Source organism: Nuphar pumila, chromosome 9, assembly GCF_984573655.1.
Source record: "Nuphar pumila chromosome 9, dmNupPumi1.hap1.1, whole genome shotgun sequence".
Lineage (NCBI taxonomy): Eukaryota > Viridiplantae > Streptophyta > Magnoliopsida > Nymphaeales > Nymphaeaceae > Nuphar > Nuphar pumila.
This window is the reverse complement of record NC_143257.1, coordinates 22,905,286-22,916,706: the sequence shown is the minus strand read 5'-3', so window position 1 is coordinate 22,916,706 and position 11,421 is coordinate 22,905,286. Positions and strand designations below refer to the sequence as shown.

At 36.7% G+C, this 11,421-nt stretch overlaps 1 protein-coding gene across 4 annotated transcripts; it reads left to right on the top strand.

Annotated features, from left to right (window-relative positions):
• The first annotated feature begins 2,387 nt into the window (after positions 1-2,387).
• Positions 2,388-10,878, top strand: LOC149828490 (putative inactive leucine-rich repeat receptor-like protein kinase At3g03770). Of its 4 annotated transcripts, none has more exons than XR_016434296.1 (8): positions 2,388-2,502; positions 4,300-6,043; positions 6,243-6,376; positions 7,055-7,295; positions 7,388-7,593; positions 7,744-7,789; positions 9,804-9,915; positions 10,352-10,488. XR_016434296.1 is itself a non-coding variant. In XM_090017612.1 (8 exons), the coding sequence occupies exons 2-8, from the start codon at positions 4,651-4,653 to the stop codon at positions 10,595-10,597; spliced, it is 2,382 nt and encodes a 793-aa protein (XP_089873738.1). In that variant the 5' UTR covers positions 2,388-2,502; positions 4,300-4,650; the 3' UTR covers positions 10,598-10,878. The 4 variants fall into 4 exon arrangements, 3 of the variants coding, with proteins under 3 accessions (XP_089873738.1, XP_089873740.1, XP_089873739.1); XM_090017612.1 differs by having other exon boundaries at positions 7,740-7,789; positions 10,352-10,878; XM_090017613.1 differs by having other exon boundaries at positions 2,401-2,502; positions 4,476-6,043; positions 7,740-7,789; positions 10,352-10,878.
• The last annotated feature ends 543 nt before the right edge of the window (positions 10,879-11,421 follow it).

The window sequence follows — 11,421 nt, the reverse complement described above, 5'->3', positions numbered from 1 at the left end:
GACGCAGCAACGGTGATTGTAGAAAATGACGGTTTTGTACCTTTGCTCTCAGGGTTATCATATTATGATAAATATGGGGCCCAGCCCGTCAGATCAACACATTCTCATATTGTACTGCGCAACAGTAGGCCATGCTGTTCGCTGAAATCCCACGGTTATGATTCAATTAACGATTGCATCCAACGGCTACATGCAAAATCAGGACATTCATATTTCTGACATACCTTGAGGGAGTATTAACCATTAGGGTGTCAACGGGCTTGGTTTACCCGACCCAATCCCAACCAAACCTTATAGAGTCCGGGTGATAAATAAGAAGACTCGGGTCCAGACCCAACCTGAGTTCCTATTAAGACCCACAACTTTTCAATGTAAAAATGATAAAAAAAATATGGTTTTTCTGGGTATGATTGGAGTTTGGTTCATGTAGTTCTTATCAGGTTCTCAGGTTCAAGTATGGTTTTTCTTATAGTATACCCGCTTAGACCCAGAACCCGATACCATACCCAAAAATCTGGTTTCACTTGAATCCTAACCAAACCCGACCCGTTGACACCCCTATTAACCACACATGCCCGAGGACATGTTGGTTTCACGTGAAAACTGACCACAAACCTCAAAATATTCCCAAGAGGGTATCTTTTGGCACAAAGTCATTTTAAAGCTTAACTTATTTTTAAATTTTTTTTTTAAGATAATTCAAAGGAAAAATTCTTCTCATCACCGACCGCACATTGGTTGACCTCTAAGTTGATGAAAAAAACTGTGAAGGTCCCTCATGCTTACCGGAGAGTACACTCAGCTTCGACCTCGCAGCAAGGGACGACACCGTGCAACATAAAAAAAGAAAAATAAAGTTTGAATTTCACTCAAAATGTATTTCTCAAGGTTTTTTGCTAAAGAAAATGCATACTATGCAAGTTCCAAAAATTAAAAAAAGTTATTTGAAAATATCATGCTTTAAACATAAAATTTTAAATTGTCAATATCAAGAAAGTCCATATTCAGATCGAGTTTCTTTTATGAAAGTCAAATTTTCATAAAGTTTTCGAGAAAAAAAAAGTGGTGTCAGTGAGCCTAAACAAAGGCGTAGTCCACTGGACTGGTCCAATGGACTCACATCTTTGTGGCAGGTAGCCCACTGAACTGATCCAATGGAATATGACCAAATTGGATGGATCCGAGTCAGACTGAGCCCCACCGGACAGCTCCAATTACCACTTAGCATATATAGTGACAAAGTTTGGCGTTTTTTAGGAAAAATAAAATATAATGAAAACAAGCACCATGTTTTGCCAGATCTTTAAAGCAGTAATCTCGTTCTAAGTTAATCTTTACTTTTATTTACAAACAATTTTTTTATTGATAGTTGGCTGATAAAAACACGACAAAATAAAAATTCCAATTTCTTGAGAATAAAATATGTATCGTCATTTTCCTGTTGTGAATTTTGTCACTACTGGTGCGCCAAGTACGTCGCTGTTGTGTTTTGTACTTGTGTATCCGTCGATGTCACGACTCACACACAAGGATAAAAATATAAAATATATATTTTTCAAATTAAAACAATTGATTTGTTCACGTTTTTATTTATGCCATTATAGAAATTGGCCTATACGAAAAATGTATAAAATATGATCAAGAATTGATTATTATTTTATAATAATGTTAAATACAATCTTTTTATTATAAAAGAAATGTTGAATTTAAATCTAGATGTGAACCATATTCACATGGGCACGGCTCTTGGGTTTTGAAGGTTACTGGACAAGTTGTTCATACAACATTATGTTCTTTAGGGACCTTTAGTAGTGCTCATTATAAATATATTATGGACCTGTGTCTCCCAAATCTCCCTATAAATAGGAGATCCACAATAGCTTGACGAGGATTGGTGAGTCTCAAGGGTTTTGCTCACCTTTCTACATTACATTCTGGCATGTTGGCTGAGGAGAACGCCGATAACCCGCATCATCCAAGGCCACATTCTTTTCATATTTTTTTTTTTTTTGCATACATACAACCTATCAGCTGTAGAACCTGACGAAGGGCGATCAGGTTACATTAAAAGCGTGCAGCTACGTTGCATCTGATTTAGACACGGGCATTTTTGTTTTTGTTTTTAAAGACAAGCTGGGGTTAGTCCGACCCATCAGTTACTATTCAAAGTACCACCGGGTTTGAACCTGCAACGTCTCACCACAAGGAGACGTTCACTGACAGCTCTTAACAACCACGTGGAGCCTCCATTGGTCAAATATGGCCAACTAATTTATCTTTTTTTTTTTCAAGTACGGCCAACTTATCACGAGCCTATTTGTGTAATTTCACCATTTTTTGTTAAGGATTCGTCTTGATTATGCTCTCTCTCTTCAGCGGGAGGCCTTCCTTCTTTCAGAAGCTTCTCGCTTTAATGATGATGGAAGCGGATGCCGCGTCCGCTCCTGCATAATCTCTCTCTCTGGTGAAGTTGAGTTTCTTTCGTCTTCGATCCTACTTCAGGTGAATGCTTCCTCTCATGCTTTAGCTGTTACTCTCTTCTTTCGTTGGAAGAAGTTCTCGCTCGCGTTTCTTGATTTATCTGAGGATTTTCGGGGTTACGTGGTTCGTTCTTTGCGATTCTGAGTGATAAAAGTGTTCTTTTCAGCAAAGGAATTCTCGGAATCACGAGCATTTTTTTCCTTTTTCGGTTTTGAGTGTTTCGTTGTGTAGAAAATCGGATCTTGCAGCTCATTTATTGTTCTTCTTTTGCTTTTTAACTTTTTTTTTCCCCGATTTTTCTTACGAAGATCTGTACTTATCTGGACTTTCTAGACTTCGTTTTAATTCGATGTTTGTGGTTTCACGTTCTAAGCCTTCGTTGCAGATTTTTTTTTTCTTTCAGTCTTTCGTCTCCTGTCTTTTTTTTTTGCTGTGTTTTCAGATTTTTTTCCATCTTTTTTCTAGCTTTCTGGAGATTTTAGGAGATCTCGTTTTTTTCGAGATATTCATGCTTACTTTAGCTTGATTTTTGATAATTCGTTATAAAAAAAGTTTATTTATTTATTTATTTTTTTACGTTTTCAAAAGTCTTTTTGGGCAGCTCAGTGATTTTCTCACTAACTTGTGTCCGGTTCTTGGAAGTTCTCACCGTCTGTTTTTCGCATAGAGTTTTAGTTTGTCTTAGTTTCATTTTGCGTTTATAAGTTGTGTTTTTTTGGATTCTGAAAACAATTGCGTTTGTTTTAAGATCTTTGCTTTTGACTAATTTCTTGCATTAAATTTTATTTTCTTTTGCTTATGAATTTCTTTAATTAGCATCACAGAATTTATGTATTCATGATCTTAAGCATAATTCATTCTGTCGTCGTGATTATTGGTGTTTCAATTTTCTTCTTTCTTTATAAATCTGTAATTATTTCTTATCAGTTGGACGTTTTCGAACTTCTCTGGTTTTCAAGGTTTTTCTTTGTTTTTTCTTTCCCTTGTTCGTCTTAATTTCCGGTTTCCCCCAAAAGTTTACTTTTCTGGATACACACTTCATATCCAAATAATCTTGATATGCTGGGCTGTTTCATTGTGAAACAACCAAACTATTCAAAATAAGTGCAAAGGCCCAGATTTTAAGAAAACAAAAGAAGATGAAGCGAAAAACAATTTGATGCATACTTGTGATCCATTGATCTTCTACACATCATTCCAATTTTAGTAGTCAATATCTGTTCATTTTTTTCCTGTAGATCGTACAATCATATGCATAACTTTTCAGAAATAGTTTAGTTAAAGCTTTTTACACATCCCCTTTACCAAAAAGCGAGGAGATTTTTCCCCACTTGTCCAAAAATAAATACCAAATAAATGTGAGATCCTTTTGCTTTAATTTCCAGTCTAGAAATTAGTGTTCTTTTGTTTCTAATTTCTATGCATTTTTTCTTGCATAAATAAAATTTTCTGGTACACTTTTGTATTGACAGTTTTGGGCATTGGCCTGTCAACAAATTTCACAACTTTGACAAAGAATCAGTTAAAAAATTGGGTACTTAATTTCTGATGTGTGCTGGTGAAAATACTCTTTTCAATTTTTTTCTCGCGTCGTGATTTGTATTTTAAGGCAGTGTTTGGATTTGAGGAATCAACTGGAATTGGAATCCGGTTACACTAAAGTCCTTGTGTGGTGAAAACAGTACTGAAATTCGATTCCTCTTCCACTAAATTTTCTGAATCCAAACATAACCAGGGAATTAGATTCCTTTAATCATGTTATCTTTTTACTTTTTAATTTCTCTGAAGTGGAGCCGATTTTTCTTTTTTTTTTAATAGGGAGCTGATGAGATGTCAAGCTAAGACCTCTTTTTGCTAACGCCACCAAGCACCTGGCACTTGACACCCAATTCCAGCTTCGCATGTCCTCACCTTGAGCTGATGCTTTTACTTCAATTGTGTGTGCTTCACAAAGCTCTTTCTGCATCTACATATGTTGTCTTGTTTTTTTGCAGTAGCTTGAATTGTGGCAGTGAGGATCAGGTTTGTCAAAAAGGTAGCAATTACAAAAGGAAAGCACCAAGAAAATGCCAGTGCAGCAGAGATGAGGGAGCTTGTTATACTATGATGACCAAGATACTATGGTCTAGATAAACAAGGCTCTGCCAACAGTAGCTTCACTGCACAGAAATGGGAGGAAAGAATACTTACTTGTCACTCTTAGAGTTTTGTCTGATCTCTGCTTTCCTTGCCTTGTTTATTTTTCCGTCTTCTAATGGCCAATTACAGTCCTCTGAGATTCAAGTCCTCTTAACAATTCAGAGCCTTTTGGAATTCCCACCAGTGTTAAACGGTTGGAACAACTGGACATATTTTTGCGGCATCCCCCCAAATTCATTTTTAAGGATTGTCTGCTCCGGGGATTCAGTGACTGAACTGAGTATTGTTGGAAACAGAGGGTCACCTTCTCTTAGCTCAAAGTTAGTGCAGAACTTCTCTGTTTCAAACCAGACTTTATCTTCGCAGTTCTTGATTGATTCTGTTTTTACCACCCTTTCTGAGCTTCCAAGTCTAAAGGCACTTTCGCTTGTTTCGCTGGGAATATGGGGCACCTTGCCCACAAGGATCAGCCAATTGTCATCCCTTCAAACGCTGAATTTAAGCTCAAACTTCATTTATGGATACATTCCAATGAGAGTTTCTTTGCTGAAGAACCTTCAGACTCTTGCTCTAGATGACAATATGCTTTCAGGGCCCATTCCTAGTTGGATTAACTTGCTTCTAAAGCTTTCTGTTTTAAATCTGAGAAACAATGTGCTGAACGGTTCGCTTCCATCATCCTTGGGGACTTTAAGGAGCCTGAGAGTGTTGATTCTATCAAAGAATCATCTGTCTGGTGCTGTAGCTGATCTCAGTGGCCTGGTTGATCTGGAAGTACTGGATTTGGGAGAGAATCTTCTTGGTCCTAAGTTCCCTGCTTTAGGAAACAAGGTGGTGAAACTTGCATTGCAGAAGAACATGTTTACCTACAATATTCCCCCTCAACTTGCGTCATTTGATAAACTGCAGTCATTTGATGTTTCATTGAATAGATTTGTTGGGCCAATTCTGCTACCATTGTTTTCTTTGCCATCTATTCAGTATTTGAACTTGAGTGGGAACAAGTTGACTGGAATGCTTTCCATGAATATGACATGCAATGCAGGAGTTCAGTTTGTGGATATATCAAATAACCTTCTGACAGGGAGCTTGCCTCCATGCCTTGGGACCAAGTCTTCAAACAAGACTGTCTCATATTCAGGCAACTGTTTGAACACCACTTCACAATACCAGCACCAATATTCTTTTTGCCGCAATGAAGCTTTGGCTGCAATCCCACCTCCTATCAATGAAAAGAAAGCATCATCTAACAAGTTGATACTTTTACTGGGTGTGGCAGGAGGCATTGTGGTGGGTGCAGTCACATTAGCTTTTCTGATACTTGTGGTGTTTAGACGATGTAGGACTGGAAACAACAGACACAATAGATTGTCAGCTGTAACTACTTCAGCAGGATTCCCTCCAAAGTTTCTAACAAATGCTAGTAAGATATGAATCTCCATAACTCCTTATGATCAAGGGTTTTTAAATGTTTTGTGTATCATTGACAAGTCGCCCCTCAAGCATCCATGAAATTAATGGTGCATAAGCTCTGAATTTTCTTTGCATGCCATTCAGTGAAGCATTTGTGCGTTTGTATTTCAATTCTTTTGAATACACTAACCATTAACTTTGTTTTCTAGAGTACATGTCTCGAACTATAAGCTTGGGTGCTCTTGGTCTGCCACCCTATCGCAGTTTCACCATAGATGAGCTTGAGGAAGCAACAGATAACTTTGACAAGTCAAATCTTCTAGGGGAAGGATCTCAGGGTCAGGTATACTTTCTCATTTTTCTTCAGTTACTTGCGTATTTCATGTCTCTTACTTTCTCATGTTTCTTCAGTTACTTGCATATTTCATCTTTTTCTGGGCAGTCTTATGAAAATTTCAATGCAGAAATGCACAAGGGATCAATGATGTCTCAAAGATGTGCTACACACACACACCAAAAAAAAGTGTGCATGTATGCATTACACACAATACCAAATATCATGATATTTTCAATTTATTGTTTTTTTCAAAGGAATTTTTTTGTCATTGCAAAAAGCTTTTAAATGAAAGTATTGCAGTATCTATTGCATGATGTTTCCTTAAAAATCTTTCTTTGCTTTTTTTTTCTTTTGTGTTAAATCCCCAGGATTTTCTTGAGATAGATTCCACTAATAAAAAAAATCTTGAGGTTTAATAAAACAGGCAAAGAATGTTTTAAAGGAAAATATCATGGAACAAGTACTGCAATGGTTTCATTTGAAAGTGTGCATGTAAGGCCATTATGTTGCAAAAAGCTTGTATTTGAGTTGTTTTGGTTGTTTTATTTTATTTCCTTGGCTTGTGTTTTCTCTTATTCCATAGTTTAGAGTGAAACATAGAACTGCATTCCTATGATACTATGCTTGTGATCAGATATTTGATTCATTTCCTCTGACTCAAGATACCACTTTGTGCTATTCTAGGTTTACAGAGGTAGACTTACCGATGGATCTCTGGTTGCTGTGAAAAGTTTCAGAATAAAGCAGAAGCAGACATTGCAAAGCTTAATGCAATACATAGAACCTCTCTCAAGGCTCAGATATCGTCACTTGGTCAGCACCCTTGGACACTGCATTGTGTGTTATGGGGATAGCCCAAATGTGGAAATGATATATCTAGTCTTTGAATTTTTATCAAATGGATCACTAAGTAGCCATCTCTATGGTAAGAACAGAAACGAATGATAACAATTTTTTGCTAATTTTCTTTTTTCATTTTAAAAATAAATGGTTTCCTTCTTATCATTCACTTTGTAGCTGGGAGAAAGGGAAATAATTTAAATTGGCCACAAAGAGTATCCACTGCAATGGGCATAGCAAGGGGTGTCAAATTCTTGCACAAAGGAGTTGTACCTGGAATTTTTGGTAATGACATGAAGGCTGAACATATTCTTTTGGACCAAAATCTCACAGCAAAAATTAGTAAATATAACCTTCCCATGCCATCAAAAAGTGGCCATAAGGTAATATTTGATGTTATTTAGCAAGTTCTGTTACTCTCTCTCTCTCTCTCTTGACTAGCACTATCCAATGCTAGATTCTAGTACTGTTAGACTTTTGATAGGATAATCTTCAGAAATTGTTGCTAACTTCATTATGGGTCTGTCAGGTAGGTTCAGAGAGTCCTTTCGATGGATCAGAAGAGGTTCTACCAGCCAGGTATATTCTCATTCATCAATAAATATGCATTTAGAATAAGTTATACAAGAAGTTCCCTTTGAATTAAAATGCTTATTGACAAATGACAATGAATTCTAGATCATGAAAAACAATGCTGTGTAGGGAAAAATTCAATTTTAGCTGAACATAGAAAGCCTCTGTTTCAGAAGCAAGGCAATAACAAGGGAACTGCTCTTTATGTCTTCTAGATCATGGAATGATTGTGTGCCTTCTTTTAATATCAAAACTTGGAGCTCTCATAATGTTATAAAAATGTGATGATTTTGTTTTGATATGAGAACTTAGATTTAGCTGGTGCAAGTTGATGTTTAGATAGTGATTAGATATAAAGGCGGCCTTTAGGAATTTGTGGCTGACGGAAACCACAGTAACTTGGTAAGATCCTGATCCATGGTTTAGTAAGCTGACAGCTTCACCATGTTTGGAAAGACGTAGTGTTTGTGCCAATCAGTTGTTTGTTTATTTGATGCTAAGTCTTCCATACCAGATGAATATGAAACATATCAGGAGCACCTTGGCTCCTCTATAAACACTCTTCTACTGAATTTGGAGTGTCATGTACATTCTAATTCCTATGTCACAAGGACACGCCATTTTGGTGGCGTCTCTGGTGACACGAGCAGACACACTAGGACATCCACACATGGACAATATTTTAATATTTTATAATGTTTTAAAGTTTATTCCTATAAAAATGCATCTTTTAACATTGAAATATCATAAAATTAGTTTTTTACTGATTAAAATTTTTTAAAATTTCGGGTCCTCATGTCTTATTTTTCAAAAAAAAAAAAATTCAAACTTGCAAGTCGGACCTGCATCACATGTCCTCGTGTTCCCGTGTGTTTATGACATAGTCTGATTCACGTTTTCTGCACTTGTAAGTGAACCTAGTCTATAATGATGGTGAGAAGAGGAGGACAAGAACTAAGAATAGAGTTACTCGTGATGATAAAGGTGGAAGTGTACATACTAATCTATATTGCACGCAGAACATTATCAGCAGCAGAATGTAAAAATTGTCAAATGCTGAAAATGGTCAAATTTATATGGCTAAATCAGAAGAGGTATTATCTGGTCTGTGAAGATCTGATGTTTATTTGAGAACCAGGTTTACTTCTTTGCTGAACAATGTTATTTTGATAGTCTAGCTGATCTTTATATTTTTAAGACTGATTGGGCTGGCCCTGATGCAAAGTAATCTTTATTGTAACATCCTTGGTGTGATTATTAATATAAAATTGGATTTGAAGCCCCATCATGATTTATTGAAGAGACAAAAAATCAGAAGTGCTTGCATGAAAAGAAATCAACAGGAGAATGCATAAGAAATGATATTGTCAATTTTATAACAGGAAAGCAACACCATGTTTTAGTTAAACTTGCTCTGTGGTGTATATAATAAAATTATCGGAAACATAAAGAAAGATGAGATCATCATATTATATATTGAGATGGTAGGTATAATGAGAACAAAGGATTTAAAGTGAACTCAATCCAGTGCTACATGTCCTCAGATGGCAAACATCTTGAGTTGAAAGATGAGGAACTGTTGGTACAAAAGTATAATCGTGGGACCCCTAAGTAAGATGAATGCGGGAAAAAGGAAAGGAGTTGCATCGTGCATGTGGCTTGGCAATGATGGGACCTGAGCTTTCTAATTTTTAAGGGATTTGATTTGCATGCCATTTTTCTGTCATTGCATGATAAAATGCAAAAGAAGATTCTTTTGGTTCAACATCACATGGCTGGGACTCAGATCCCTCTCATGTTCCTCTTTTCCATTTTCATCATTGTACTTCTAGCAGAAGATTTCTGTCCGTCACTATGTTCCCCTTACCCCCCATCCCCACCTCCCCCAAAAAAAGGAAAATTTATGAGTTGCAAATAGCAACCACGTACCCTTGATGAAACTACTTATGTGAATTTTTGTTTTTCCATGAACCACTTACCTCACATTTGGCTTGTTTGCTTTCTATGGTTGAAATCGCAGGGTTGAGAATGGAGAGAAATCAGATGTCTATAGGTTGGGCATTATTCTTCTAGAGCTCATTGTTGGTAGGCATATCAGCTCTCGAAATGAGCTAGACATGCTGAAAAATCAGGTATACTTTACAACTCTATATTTCAAGTTTTCAACAGTTGACATTTGAATGTGCTTTCCATTGACTGTGGGGAGTGAAAATCATTTACTCTGCGTAGTGTTTGTTTCTTTTTAAATCTCCAGTACTCAATTTGATCTTAGTATTTTTTCTGAACAATGATTAAAGTCGACAATAGATCAGACTATTACCTGGATCCAAATATTTTAATAATGGGTTGGTTCACCTAAGTTCATTATTATGTTTTTGCTTGAATTTGGCAAGTCCTGATCTGTGTTTCTCTCACAGACGCATACATTATTGAATCAAATCAACCAAGATTAGCCCAATTATTATTGAACAGTTGAAATCTCTCTCTCTCTCTCTCTCTCTCTCTCTCTCTACACGCACATTGTGCGACAGTTTTTGGTGTTTGAGTTTTCCACTTTTGTGTCCATAGATTCAGACAAGCTCAATCATGGATGCGGAACGACTGAGGGAGGCTATTGACCCATCAATTCGTTATTCATGTTCTTATGCGTCAATAAGAACAACCATCGACATCACCCTGAAATGCCTGTCAGAAGAACCTAGTTTACGCCCTTCCGTAGAAGATATCATCTGGCATTTGCAATACTCGTCTCAGGTGCAGGAGGGATCAACTACCAATTCACATGTTGAAGACTACCCTGATTTACACATCTAATAACATAAAGTCCAGCACAGGAACGCCTTCTTTCTGGCTTTCTCCTCATTTTGTTCAGTAACTAAAAATGGTCTATGCATGGGTCTGTAAAATGTGACTACGCCTTCATATCTGAAGCTTGTTAAACTTATCAATTCTTTGAAAATCAAAATATGTATTTGTATGTTTGATGTTCTTAAGAGTTGAACATTCTATTGAATCTGTTCTACTTGTTGATTCGGTTGGGGATGTAGATGAACTGATTCAGAGAATTTGTTTCTATTGTTTGTTGTGATTGCACACTTTTAGGGTATGTTTGATGGTTTGACCAGGCTTGGACAAAATGAACCAAAAAAGAGGAAACAAAACATTTGTTCTGATCGTTCCGTAACAACTGCACCAAGTCCAATGTTTGTTTGGACTGTACTCAGATGCTGTGTTCCAAATGTCCATTGAACAGTCATGGATACTGGGTTGGATTACTTTGTTTTGGATCGTATGACCAGATTCGTCCACCATTTTACAACTCTCAAGAGAGACAAAAATCCAACAAAGATCGCCCGCCTCAAAATCATTCATGAAGCACAAAGAAAGTTACAGGTTTCCTAGACAATCATGAAGCTTATGAACGTATCACAATTAACATAATCTGAGGACTGCGTCTGTTTTTTTTTATCTGAAACCTGCTCATCATAATTTTCTTCAAAAGAATGCAAGAAAATAAATACAGACATTGAATGGCCGTATATGCGGAAGAGTTTTTCTCAATATTGCTAACCGCAGCTTGCCCATATTTTGCCAGCAACTGCAGTAATTTTCTCATTCTGCACGATTACCCCAATTGG